This window comes from Labeo rohita, chromosome 20, assembly GCF_022985175.1.
Source record: "Labeo rohita strain BAU-BD-2019 chromosome 20, IGBB_LRoh.1.0, whole genome shotgun sequence".
Taxonomy (NCBI): Eukaryota; Metazoa; Chordata; class Actinopteri; order Cypriniformes; family Cyprinidae; genus Labeo; species Labeo rohita.
The window spans coordinates 28,366,312-28,381,457 of record NC_066888.1 but is presented as its reverse complement, the minus strand read 5'-3'; the positions used below and the strand labels follow the sequence as shown (position 1 = coordinate 28,381,457).

General features: G+C 29.5%; 1 protein-coding gene across 4 annotated transcripts in view; it reads left to right on the top strand.

Moving 5' to 3' along the window:
• Positions 1–15,146, top strand: part of LOC127183168 (kelch-like protein 29) — a 331,992-nt gene that overhangs the window by 223,998 nt on the left and 92,848 nt on the right. For all 4 annotated transcript variants that reach the window (XM_051139032.1, XM_051139031.1, XM_051139033.1 and 1 more), the window contains one exon: positions 11,088–11,284. In XM_051139032.1, the coding sequence (XP_050994989.1) occupies positions 11,088–11,284 (197 nt within the window). The remainder of the gene's footprint in view (positions 1–11,087; positions 11,285–15,146) is intronic.

Sequence of the window (15,146 nt, the reverse complement as noted above, 5' to 3'; positions counted from 1 at the left end):
GTCAAATAATAATTAAAAAAGATAAATTAGAATAATGTGGGTCTTAATGTATAAACATGCCTGAAATACACCAGGAATAAAATAACATAACATAACATAACATAACATAACATAACATATAACATAACATATAACATAACATAAAATAAAATAAAATAAAATAAAATAAAATAAAAATATTACACAAATTTAAATTAGAATAATGTGGGACTTTAATATATAAACAAGCCTGAAATACATCAGGACTCTAAATAAAATAAAATAAAATTAGAATAATGTTTTTTTTGTAAACATGTACTAATAATGTTTTATTGACTTTTAACAAAACTCATTTTTACAGTGTAGATGGATTGCTTTTGTTGTCAGTAAATTCCACTTCCTGTCCTACCAATTCAGCATCTTGTAGGTAGGGCGCTATGTTTTTTCAGAGTAGATAAACACATGAACATAATCTCTAGAACTGCTCTGAGAGTCACTTCATGGCCATTTTACCATTTATTTTGAGAAAAACGTCATGTCATGTAAATAGAGCAACAACAACTCGTCAAAATAAAGATTTGGTCTTGAAACTGTAACAGAAGTGGCCTATATTACTTAATGTAATGGTAGTACTAATACTGATAATAAAATTATTATTGAAACAATATTTTTATGGAATATTTACCATATATTTTTTAATAAAACCAATTATTTATTTGTGTCATAAATTCACTTAATTAGACATCCTTTTTCGATTAATAACATTTCATTTAAGCATTAACACAGAGTCTAGAACAATTAAAATGGGAAAAGCGGAACTTGGAAACAAAATAAAATGGAATTTCCAAAAAAATAAAACAGATTTCTTTGGGCCCTATGTAGGGCGTGGCCAATTCAGTTCAAATTCAAATTCAGACGAACCTAGTGTCAGTTGGTGTTATGTCGGCATTTTTTTTGGTGGGAAAATTTCTAAATCCTATTTACACAATTTGATATAAGCATCTAGTCTATCTTATTGCATCGGTTCACAATACCATGCACGTCTTTATGAGTTGGAATATTGTTTCCTTTTCTTCGCTGAAAATTTGCGCCTCGCTATTGCCTGAGCCGCGTGCTATTTTTACGCTCACGCATTAAGCTCATCTGAGGGGTGCGGGAGAGAACATGCCACCTGAAGGATATAATGCACCTCCTAAATGTGCACACACGCTTCCCCTCGGCCACGGGAAAAAAAGCCATTACCCTCCCCTTTAGCGTCTGCCGCATGGAGCGCAGAGACGGATTGCCCTCAGTAATTCCATTTTCCCCTCCGGATTTTCAATAAGTATGCTCGGTGCCACTTTAATTTATGGGTAACGCAACTGCGGCAGGCCGTCAGCATCTGTGCGTAATGCGAAACTTGGCTAGCTTAAAGTAGCTTTGACACCGCACTCTGATTTATTTATTTATATAAGGCCGTGCATTTGTTTTATAGTAGATGTGGCGTTACAAGTGCGAGAAACTAGCGAGGTTTCATTCGGAAAAACAGTGGGAGATCATTAATCCCGTGGGATGTGACAGTCGACTTCTATGAAGGCACAATTACCTCCTGCACTAGAGGAAAGTCACTTTCTGGCTGTTTTTGTGGGGAGGGTTGAAGTTTATATACAGTAATGAAGTTCCACAGTGTGCTCCTTCATTCATATTTCATGCTGTAATGATTCGGAGGCACAATTTTCTCTCTAAACCTCTAAAAAAAAAAAAAAAAAAAAGAGCGTATTTTTTTATTTATTCCTTTTTCCCGTCCTGCTTTTCAGTCATGTGTAGATTTTTCTTTCAGACTTTGTATTGGTTTTACATCAGTATTATGCCGAAATAGGAGCGAGTGGGGTAAGCTGTGTCGTATTTTACTTAAGTTGTCCTCTAGGCGAGATGAAATGAGATGAAATGAGGTATTACTAATATTCCTAATTATATTGCAGGATGTTTGCTGTCAGCTGAAATGATCTGAAACATAGAGCCAGAGAAATCTCAATCAGATTTTCTCACAACCAAATGCCAAATCTTTGCTGTAATACTAATGCAAAATTAATTATTGTAAAATTAATTAAAAAAATATATATTATTAAATTATATATATATGATTATAATGATTTGTACTTATATTATATAATTTTAATAATGCTTACAATATTATAATATAATTCTAATATTATATTTTACATTTAAGCAGGTCTTAATTTAAAATATATTATTAAATTATAAAAGCTATTACTAATACTAAATTATAAATACTTAAAATTAAATGTACTAATTGTAATATTATAATATAGTATTTATTTTATTTAATATGTATGGTGGTCTTAAAATGCCTTTTTTAATAGAAAGTTGCTAAATTTATAATAAATTGTGCATAATATATTTTTGCAATATATATGCAGTTCTTAAAATAAGTAAATACATGTAAATATATCAAATATAAATACATATATTATAATGTTTATGGATTAAATTAAATTTAATAATTAAATAATTACATTTGAATGTAATCAATTATGATTTAAATAAGAAATATGCACATATTATAATTAATATTAATATATCGTATTAAAATATTAAAATATATTTATATATACACACAAACACACATAATTGAATATAAAATTGTATTATACATCATTTATATAAATAAATTGTATTATTTATTTAGATTTATATAGATTTTTTATTGTTAAATATATTTAGTTATGAATTATTTGAAGACCTGCATACCTGCATAATTTATTTTACTTTATTTTAATCTATTTTTATATGTATGAAGTAAGTGGCACATCTTACCCCGCTCCCCTATACCTCAGATGCCAAAATGATGCCGTAGCCCTTTCTTTAGCCATTTCTGTCTGGAAACATACATGAACAAGCATAATTACGGTCAATCAAGCATGGTTTTTATTTTCATGTTTAATCATGCTTTACTGGCAACGGACAGAGAAAACGAGCTCCAGATATTTTTCATTTATTTTTTCCATGTGTGTGTGTGTGTGTTTGAATGTGTTAGAGTCAACAGTGGCCAGCAGTTGTTGTTGTTTTTTGGACGTCCCCAGCTAATTTATAATCTCCGTTTGCACACACATGCACCATGTGGCCATCTCCCATCATCCTCATCCTCATGTTGGCTGCTAATGCTGAAAAAATGGCACTTAAAGTGAGAAAAATAATAGATGCTCATTTTTGTAAACACTTTCTCTGCTCTATCTCTCACAGACATGCTGTCTCTCTCTCTCTCTCTCTCTCTCTCTCTGCCTCTTTTGCTTGCTGTCTCTCGCTCTCTCTCTCCATCTTGCTGCAAAACAACGCTTGCAATCAGCAGCAGCTCCATAAATATGCACCTCTCTCCAAAGCCAGAGTGATTTCCATAATAAAAGTGCTCAGACAAAGCAAATTGCTACTCCAGCCGATTCAGATTGCACTAATTGACCTGGTTGATGAACATGCTTTTGTTTTATTTCTTGCTCTGTCTTTTTCCGTTCTTCTTTCCCTCCTCCCTCTTTCTCTTCTCTATCACCTCCATAACTTAACCCAGGACTACATCCCATTCTGTTATCTTAAAACCGACCGGCAAGGCAATTAGAGAGGACAAGAATAACAAACTCTGGCTTTTTTTGCTTTTCAGGAGGGAGTGGCGTTTCTTAATCTTTTCAGCTGTAGTTCCAGGGGCGTAATTGCACATTGTCCTCTTGAGTTGTCCTTCTCCCCCCTCAAGTACTCAATCAGTGGAGACTAATGACACCCTACGCACTCCTATGTTCATGCACAGGGCCACAGGGGACTCTGTTTAGGTTTGGTGGGGGGTCACGCTCAAAGATCCAGTCACGATCCTGAAGAATGGCTGCTGGCTTCCTGTGGCAGAACTAACGTCCCTTGCCTCACTTTTTCTTCTCTCTTGCTCTCTTCTTCACTCTAACCATCCTCCACACCCCTGTCCGTCCGTGTGTCCTCGGCTCCTTTAGTCGCTCACCTCAACTTCAACAGGTTACGTGTGGCGTTGCCAAAAAGTATTGTGTGAAAAAGCAGCCTATACACTGTAAAAAAAAAAAAAAAAACTCAAAGTATAGTCAACTTAAAAAAGTGAGAACTTATATAATTGAGTTGATTCAACAAATTTTGTGGCAGCTGAGTCACAAGCCCAGCTTTTAAGTTTAACAAACCAAGTTTTTAGTTTAGTCAACTCAAATATCTAAGTTGTAACTTAGTACAACTTAATATTTCTAGTTGAATTACTTTTTGAGTTTACTGAACTTAAAATTTTAAATGCAGCCAGACAACAAATTATTTTAAGTTTAATATATAGTTTTGAGTTGACTGAACTCTAAATCAGCAGGGTAACAAATTATTTTAAGTTGATTTAACAAATTGTGTTTTTTTTGTTTTGTTTTGTTTTGTTTTTTACAGTGAAGAACAATTTGTTGAGTCAACTTAAAATAATTTGTTACCTGGCTGCATTTAAAATTTTAAGTTCAGTCAACTTAAAAAGTTTTAGTCACCTTGAAATGTTAAGTTGTACTTAGTGAGAACTTATATAATTGAGTTGATTCAGCTTAAAATTTTAAGGCAGCTGGGTAACAAGCCCAGCTTTTGTTTAACAAACCAAATTTTTAGTTTAGTCAACTCAAATATCGAAGTTGTGACTTAGTACAACTTAATATTTCTAACTGACTAAACTTATTTGAGTTGACTGAACTTAAAATTTTAAGGCAGCACGGTAACAAATCATTTTAAATTGACTTAAATTTTGTTTTTCACTGTAAAAAGTAAAAAAAAATTGCTGATTTAACTTAAAATAATTTGTTACCTGGCCACATTTAAACTTTTAAGTTCAGTGAACTCAAAAAAGTTTAGTCAACTTGAAATGTTAAGTTGTACTAAGTGACAACTTATATAATTGAGTTGATTCAGCTTAAAATTTTAAGGCAGCTGGGTAACAAGCCCAGCTTTTATGTTTAACAAACCAAATTTTTTAGCTTAGTCAACTCAAATATCTAAGTTGTGACTTAGTACAACTTAATAATTTTAGTTGACTGAACTTAAAATTTTAAGGCAGCAGGGTAACAAATTATTTTTAAGTTGACTTAACAGATTGTTTTTTTGTTTGTTTTTTACAGTGCTGTAAAGACTGTTTGTTGAGTCAACTTAAAATAATTTGTTACCTGGCTGCATTTAAACTTTTAAGTTAAAAAAAAGTTTAGTCAACTTGAAATGTTAAGTTGTACTAAGTGACAACTTATATAATTGAGTTGATTCAACTTAAACCAAATTTTCAGTTTAGTCAGCTCAAATATCTAAGTTGTGACTTAGTACAACTTAATATTTCTAGCTGACTAAACTTATTTGAGTTGACTGAACTTAAAATTTTAAGGCAGCAGGGTAACAAATTATTTTAAGTTGACTTAACAAATTGTGTTTTTTTTTTTGTTTTTTTTTTTTGTTTTTTTAGAGACAACGGGAGAAGTAGTTTGCCTCAAAATGTTTTCGCATTTTCTCCCCTATGTCTCTCTGTTATTTTCTTTCCGCCGGGAAACACAAAAGCTTGTTTTCAGCAAGGAAAGTTGTTTTCGTAGCAGGGAAAGTGGATGATTTAAACTGCCATGCTCTGTGAAACTGCTCCGTTTGACACTGTGTACTATATTCCAAGTCTTCTGATGCCATGCAGTAGTTTTCTGGGAGAAACATAATGAAATCTGTTTGTTTACAGATTGAAATATCATTTATGGTTGTTTTGCATTGGGGTTTGAATTGAACGCTAGTGCAAATGAGTTTTGAGAGCACCGGTCAAAGCTAATGTATGGCTTCATAAGGCTCAGAATATAGTAGACGAGTTTTATGGGATGCTTAAGTAATACTTTTATGTTGCTTTTTTGACTTTTTTGGAGCTTGATGGTTTAAATCACTGTTCACTTTTTTGTAAGGATAACAGAGACTCAGACTTTTTTTCTTCTTTTGTGTTTAGTAAAAAATAACTTTTTAAGGGTTTTGTGTTTTGCCTCTAACAGTATTGTTCCAGATTATACAAGATATTTTATACCTTATATACTTGCTTTATATATTATATTATATTATTTAAACAGTGAATTTCATAAATAAATACGTAAATAAATATTTACAAGACATATTTAACTTGATATATTTATATATTCTCTGTATTTTTATTTTATTTCATTATATGTTTTTTTTTTCAATCATATTTTTCTGTCTTTAAACTAATGAATTTCATTAGAAAAATAACATTGTCATAATTTGATATTATTATATTAGATTAGATTAGGTTTCCTTCTTTAAGCAAATGGGTTTTATGAAAAAATAAGTAATAAATTATTCTTAATTTGACTATATATTTTATAAAATTCATATTATTATATTATATTTTATTTATTTTGTTTTGTTTTTGAAGGCTTTACGTTTTTGCAATCATATTTTTCTATCCTGAAAATAATGGATTTCGTAAAAAATAATAATTACTTTGTTTTTTATTTTTTAATTTAATTTTATGTAATTTTATTATTCTCTTCAGGGTAATAAGCAAAATAAATAAAAAAACAAATAAATAAATAATGTCTTAATTTGAGTATATATACACTACCGTTCAAAAGTTTGGGGTCAGTAAGACTTGTAATAGTCTTTAAAGAAGTCTCTTATGCTCATCAAGGCTGCATTTATTTGATTAAAAATATAGAAAAAAAACAGTAATATTGCAAAATGTTTTTTACAATATAAAAAAATGTTTTTATTTTAACATACTTTAAAATAGAATTTATTCCTGTGATGAAAAGCTGAATTTTTATCAGCTGTTACTCCAGTCTTAAGTGTCACATGATCCTTCAGAAATCATTCTAATATGCAGATTTATTATTAGAATGATCAATGTTGGATAATATCAACAGTTGTGCTGCCAAATATTTTTTGGAACCTGTTTTTTTTTTTTTTTTTTTTTTTTTCCAGGATTCTTTCATGAATGTAAATGTACTGACCCCAAACTTTTGAACGGTAGTGTATATATACATATATATATATGTATATATATATATATATATATTTCCCTCTTTAAACAATTTGTGAATTTCATAAAAAAATACATATCTATACACTCTATATATTTATATATTCTCTGTATTTTTATTATTTTATTTCATTATATGTTTTTTCAATCATATTTTTCTGGCTTTAAACTAATGAATTTCATTAGAAAAATAACATTGTTATAATTTGATTATTATATTATATTATATTAATTTTATAAATAAATAACTAATAAATTATTTCTTAATTTGACTATATATATTTTATAAAATTCATATATATATATATATATATTTATTTATTTATTTTTATTACCCTCCCAAAATAAATGAATAAATAATGTGTTCATTTGACTTTATTATATTATATTATATTATATTATATTATATTATATTATATTATTAAGCAACAAAGTAGCTTGCCAATATAGCTATATAATGCAAATGATCTTTGTCTTTATTTCTTCCTAAAGGCTCTGTTCTGTTGGATTATGCTTATAGTCAAGTAGTGGTTGATTTTTATGTCTGTTAGTTTCTTGTTTTGATATTTCAGGCAAAATCCAAAAACTTTAAACACATGAACGTGGACTTACACTAGTAAATAGTCTGCTAAAAATGTTCAAATAAGTCATTAGTACTTAATATTATCAGTTGCATTCAGATACTGTGTCTTAATAGGCACCACATCCAGCTGCAGACTAAAATGCTGGTTTATTCAGAAAATGTTTTCTGTTCAAGATCCATGTAAGAAGGTGAAAATGTGATGAAATATTTTGCTTTCGAGTACACCGGCATTCCCGCCTGCTTGTTTCGAATGCTCTAGCATTTAGACACTTGATGTTGTTAAGCATTGCATCACTTTACAGACAGTTTTCCCTCACCAGGAACCGTGGGAACATGATTTTAGAGTTGCAATGAAACTTAGACGGCTCCCTATTGCATTTAAAGCTAATTTGGAGCGCCAGATCGAACGGCCAACGGTTGAATCAATAGATTAGCAGCAAAATATTCAGCCGAAATGACCGGTTCGTAGAAAAGCGGCGGGCGGATTATCACAGTATTGAATGCTCGTCGTTACCGGGCCGAGAAAAAATATCTAGAATCGCCTCATTTTCACCTAATGGCCTTTCCGTGTATATCGGCTTTCCGTCTGGTAGCTTGGCAGTTATCTGGTGACTGTACACATCAGTGCTATCTTCAGCCCTCACTAAAACACAATCAACGGCTGCTTGGCTATTAATTTCACTCCTCCTGCCCTTGACCTTCAGGGGATTATCGTTCCTCTCAGAGCATAAAACCACTGACGCTGCTCATTATTCACATTTCCCATCCACCCCTGGGAATTATAACAGTTGAAGTGATCAGGCCAGTTGCATGTGAGAGACATGAGCAGGCACGTAAACTCTGAGTCTCACATGCTCGGGGTGCTGTACGAATCTTATTAACGTAATGAAACGCTTCCGTCCCGGCCGCTTTAGCGTGCGATCGCTCCATGTGGACGGGCAGATTGCGGTGTCAGGCCTCCTCTCCTTCCATGTCTTTCTTCCCCTCTGTCATTCTCTCTGTGCATTTGTGCGCCACCTGCGCCCGTCCTCAAAGCATGCCATGCTCATGTTTCATAAGAAGTGTTTCACTCTGATTCAGATTGAGTTTAATTTCAGATGCAAGAAGCTAAATGTACATGCGCTTTATGCTTTTCCTGTAGGGTCCTTCTACAGAACGGATGCCTTTTGTGTGCAAAAAAAAAAAAAAAAGTAGAAAAAGGCAAATGATGCTTAACTAGTGCCAACTTTTACTATGTGTTAATAAGAGACATTTATGTTGAAATGCATTCGCTAAAATCTAACTTTACTGATTTTTTTAAATGTTTTTCAATTCCTCTTTGTGTCATGAATATCATTTTGGCATTTTTCCCCCCTTTGTGTTTGTGCTTTACATATAACATGCACATTTTGATGAAAACAAATGGATTTTGTGGAAATAAAAGCTAGCATGTATGTATGTTTTTAACAGTAGAGTATGTTTAAAAATAAGATTTTATTTCAGTTACTAGTTTCTACTATTTTCTACCTTCTGCAAAATCTCACATTTAATTGCTTTATGTGCCATTTCTTTTTAATTGGTTGTGAAATTTACTAGCGATTTAAGTAAAAAATATTTCTACATCTTTTTTTTTTTTTTCAGTGTAAAAGGCTTAAAAACTTACTATTAAAAAAAACTTTTTAAACAAATTAATTTATTTTTTTATTTTTTATGCCATTTGTTACATTTTATTTATATAACCATCAAAGTACAACATAGTTTAAAAAAAAACTGTGTAGAACTGTATTAATTACCTGAAAATCACCTGATTTGTAAAAACAATTATTCTAGGGTAAAAGAAAATAAATATGTTAAGTTAAAAAATGTAATAATTTTTGTCAGTTTTTTTTCATACATTTTGTTAATTCATTCATATAATTAAAATATTAAATAAATATATTATAATAGTATTAATAATATATATTTATAATAATTAATTTACACTGTACAATAATGTAATTTCAAGTTGTAAATAAAACAAATTTAGTATTTTTTATATGAAAAAACTAGTTTTTTTTAACTTCAAAATGTCACATTTAATTGTGTTTATGTACCATTTCTTTGTGATTTTTTTTTTTTTGTGAAATTTACTAGCAGTTTCCAAGTGAGAATTATTTCTACCTCAACTTTTTTCCCCAGTATAAAAGGTTAAAAACTTAAAAAGCTACTTTTAATATTTTCCCCTATTAACATTTATTTTATTTTATTTTATTTTATTAAACCGTAAAATCATCTGATTTGTAAAACCAATTATTCAAAGGCAAAATAAATGTTAAGTTAGACTTAAAAATATAATTATTTTTGTCATTTCTTTTTTTTAAATGTATTAATTGTTAATTTGTTTATATAATTAAAATATTAAATAAATATATTATAATAGTGTTAATAATATATATTTATAATAGTTAATTTACAATGTACAATAATTTTATTACAAGTTGTAAATAAAACAAAGATTGGTTATGTTTTACAAGAAAATACTATTTAAGTTTTTCTACTTCAAAATTGAATCGTTTATGTGCCATTTCTTTTCGCGAACTTTACTAGCAGTTTCTGAGTGAGAATGATTTCTACCTCATTTTTCCCCCAGTATAACAGGTTAAAAACTTAAAAAGTTACTTTTAACATCATATTTTCCCCTCTTAAAATGTATTTATTATTATTATTATTATTATTTAACAGTAAAATCACCTGATTTGTAAAACCGATTATTTAAAGGCAAAATAAATATGTTGTTAGACTTAAAAATATAACAATTTTTGTCAAATTTTAAATTTTAAATTAATTTTTTTCAATTCAAATGTTTTTAATTAATTAATTTAGTTAATTTATTCATATACATACTTTATTAAATTAAATATAAATATAATAATATTATGTTATATTTTTAATGGCTAATATTCTTAGAAAGTATTTATAATACTTTATAATATAAATATAAACAAAATAATTATTACTAATGAACTAATTATTAATACGAATTAACTAATAATACTAAAAAAAAAATGAATAATTATTTTATTTAAATAAATACATTTCAATGTATTCCTTATTTAAATACATGTAATTTTATTTTATTATTTTTATTTTAGTTTTTTTTAATTAAATAGTTAAAATGTAAATAAATAAATAATTGGTTCAGTTCTCTTCATTTGTATCAGTTTATCTCATGTTTGTTTTGTTTATTAAAAGAGGTCTGTCTTGTATGTCATATGTTAACCCCAAATAAATGAATATTTATTTATTTACCTTGAGATGGCACAATGCATTTATTCACTTTTAAACACATCATAATGTTTAAAATCTAACAGACATTTACTTTAAAAATCACTTTATGAAAGTGGAAAAGGCAGCCGTTTGATAGAACTATCCTGTAATGGATGTTGGCTGTATCTGAATCATGCCTGAAATGCTCCTCGTGGTCCTGAGCTCTGTGTTTGTGTGTTTGCTGTACGTCTGTGTGCGTGTCGTCAGGTCATCGAGAGAGACGGGCAGCGGAGAGAAGCTGGAGCTGAAGATGACTAACATCGGTGCAGACGTGCTGGAGCTGCTGCTGGAGTTCGTCTACACCGGCTCGCTGGTCATCCACTCGGCCAACGCCAAAACCCTGCTGGAGGCCGCCAACAAGTTTCAGTTCAACACCTTCTGCAAAGTCTGCGTGTCTTTCTTAGGTGCGTAACTCACGAGATCTCAACATCCATCAGATGGAGTCATGTGTAGGCTGTATGATGTATTCTTTCATTTGTGTAAAGGTCAGAGAACAATTGCATTGAAATGTCAAAGCCAATGTCACAATCTCATCCAGCGCTGATTATGCCGATCAATAGCGAATGTACAGGAGCTTCAGATGGCATGAAGGTGCCCGATATGACCAGCAGAGTGAGGAAATCTCTGGCAGGAGATGAGGAAAAATTTAGTCGGAGTTTTTCTTTTTTAAAGAAATTAACGTTTTTATTCAACATGGATGCATTAAATTGATCAAAAGTCACAGTAAAGACGTTTATAATTGTTAATTATGACTGTTCTGTATTAATACTGGCAGTAAAAAAGCAGTAAAATCACCTGATTATTAAAAACAATTGTCCAAAGGCAAAAGAAAATAAATATGTTAAGTTAGAATTTAAAATGTAATTACTTTTGTCATTTTTCTATTTTTGTAAATTCATTCATATAATTAAAATATTAAATTAAATATAAGTATACTACTGTTAATAATATATATTTATAGTAAATAATTTCTTATAAATATTGTTTTATAATATAAATATAAACAAAATCATTATTATTAAGTAGCTAATAATGAATGAGTAGTTAATTAATAATTAATAAATTACTACAAATAATTATTTTTGAATTATAAAAAATAAAGTTATGAATAAATGGGTCATATTGTAAAAATAATTAAAATATTAAATAATATTAAATATAATAATATATTTATAATAACTAATTTTCTATAACTAATTTAAAAGTATTTTTATAATATAAATATAAACAAAATAATAATTATTAAATAGCTAATAACTAATGTAATTATCTAATAATTAGTAAATTAATATGAATATTTTTTTTTACCATTTTTAAAAAAGTTATGAATAAATAGGTTATATTGTAAAAATAATTAAATATTAAATTAAATAATTAAATAAATAAAATAAAATAAAATTTATTATATATATATATATATATATATATATATATATATATATATATATATATATAAACATAATTTATTATATATATATATATATATATATATAAGCTAACTTATAAGTAGTAGTTTTGTACATTTAAATAAATAGACAATATTGTAACTAAAATTCTCCTCTTTTTTTATCAGTTTATCTAGTTTGTTTTTATTTTGTTTATTAAAAGGGGTCAAAAATAGCCTTGAAATATCCTTTATCTTGATTTTCCTTTTCTTTCTACTTGTATCTTAAGCTCTTCAGTCATAATTTGTATAAAACATGTACACTACCATTCAACATACTGGGGTCAGTGAGTATTTTTTTTCGTGAAATTTATATTTTTATTCCGCAAGGAAGCATTTAATTAATCAGTAGTCACAGTAAAGACATGCATAATGTTACATTTTTTTTACATTACTGTTTTTTACTGTACTGTAAATGCAGCCTGAGTAAGCACTCAGAGACTACGTTCAATCCAATTTTTTTTCTTTTATTTATTTTTTTTCTATGACACATAAATGCTGTTCTTGTGAACTTTCTATTAATCAAAGAAGCTTAAAAATATAATACATAATACATTTTTCTTGAGCAGCAAATCAGCATATTAGAATGATTTCTGAAGGATCTTGTGACACTGAAGTCTGAAGCAGTGATGCTAGAAATTCAGCTTTGCATCACAGAAATAAATTATGTTTTTCTATTTGAAATACATTCAAATAGAAAACAGTTTTTAAAACGATAAAAAGTTTGACAATATTACTGTTTTTACTGTATTTTAAATCAAATAAAAGCCTGAGTGAGCATAAAAGACTACTTTTAACCTCGACTGACCTTCACTGTAACAAACAGAAAAGGAATCTGTTATTATCATTATAAATAATGATCTGTAATAAAATTAAAAAGTTGAACTCCGTGCTCTTACTTGAAGAAAGAGTACTATGTAATGCTAGTGAAACATCTCAGGACGGTTCAGCGAAGCGATGATGTTACCTTATCAAAGAGTCATGCAGCTGAGGTTTGTGCTGCCATTGATATACTATATGCGCCGAGAATGTGGACGAAGTCAAACTTCTGGTTTAAAAGGTCAGTTGCTCGGGCAGTAAAGGGATACCACCAAAAGCTATTGATTTGTTTCCTTCGAGTCTGCACAAGTGCTCCAGAAGGTTTGCAACAAATGCAAGTCAGTGTAATGCATTCAGAAACATCGGGTTGAGGATTGGTTTGTGCCTTTGGGCAAAAAATCTGATTGCGTGTCAAAGTTGCGAAAGTACAAAACCATTGATTAAGACCAGCGAGGGTGTGTTCAAAACAGGTTTTAGTCTGAGAATTCAAGGGCTGCATATTACCAGGCCGTGTTTTAAGAAAACGAGGTTAGAGCAGCTGAAAGTCTATTGGAAGCGAGGTGCAGCCCATGTGTTAGTGGTGGGAGCTGCTGCTTGTAATGCCACACACAGCACCGTTGACTCAGAAACTTCAGAGCGTGTCTATAAACTCATGCCAGCGCCGGGCATAAGCCTCGCTCTGCGGTCTGTCTGCGGCATGCCATTTACAGCCTCTGGCACAAACCTCACCTAAAAAAATCATTTTTCCTTCCTCCGAGAGCGGAGGAAGACGAGTGGCCCGTTTGGCTTATTGGCGACGGCGCGCTGCAGGCCAGCCTCCAAAGACCCAGACATAATAAAAGCCCATCTGCCTCCACCAGGCGCTCACTGAACCGTTTTTACAACAATTTGTACTCTTCTGTTTTATATTGGAGACAAATTGGGTTGCGCAAGACCCAACGATGTCACGAGGGTTTCGTGCGCGCCGCATTTATTATGTTTATCCGAATCGGGATGCGTCTGTTACGGAGTGATTTAGATGTGCTGTCCTTGTTGTTTGTAGTCTTGGAGGCATTTTTTTTATTGGATTTTTTTGGTCGACGGATTGTCAGCATTGCATTTCGCATTGCAGCAAGCATGAGTTTCAATGTCAGTTTTCGTTTCTTTTGTCTGTTTTTTTTTTAAATATAACTTTAAAAAATCTTTTTTTAATAATTATGTAATATTAATTTTCTAATCATTTTTTACTTTGTAAATTTTTTCCTTTTTTTTAATCATTTTAATTTATTAACATTAACATAACATTAACATATTCTGATTAATTAATTAAATGTATAATTTTCACATCATATGTCTCACAAATAAACATAGTATAAAGATATTATATATACTACTATTCTGCCAAAACATGACATATATATATATATATATATATATATATATATATATATATATATATATATATATATATATATATATATATATATATATATATATATATATATATGTATATATGTATATATGTATATATGTATATATATATATGTGTGTGTGTGTGTGTGTGTGTATATATATATATATATATATATGTATATGTATATGTATATTTATATATATGTATTAACTTTGTACATTTTTCTTTTTACATTTTTGTCATTTTTGTTGTTTAACAATGCTTAATGCTAATTATATCATATTCTGATTACTTAATAAAATGTATAATTTTTATATCATATATGTTTGATAAGAAAAGCTCACAGATAAATATAATTCAAATATATTATATACCTTTCAAAACCCAGACTAAATCATTTATTGATATATTTGAAAGAAATCTCTTACGCTCACCAATACTGCATTTTTCTCAATCAAAGATACAGTAATATCACTAATATTGTGAAATAGTATTACAAATTAAAATACCTGTTTTCTATCTGAACATATTTTAAAATGTAATTTATTCTTGATGCAAAGCTGAATTTTCAGTATCATTACTCCAGTCTTCAGTGTCACATGATCCTTCA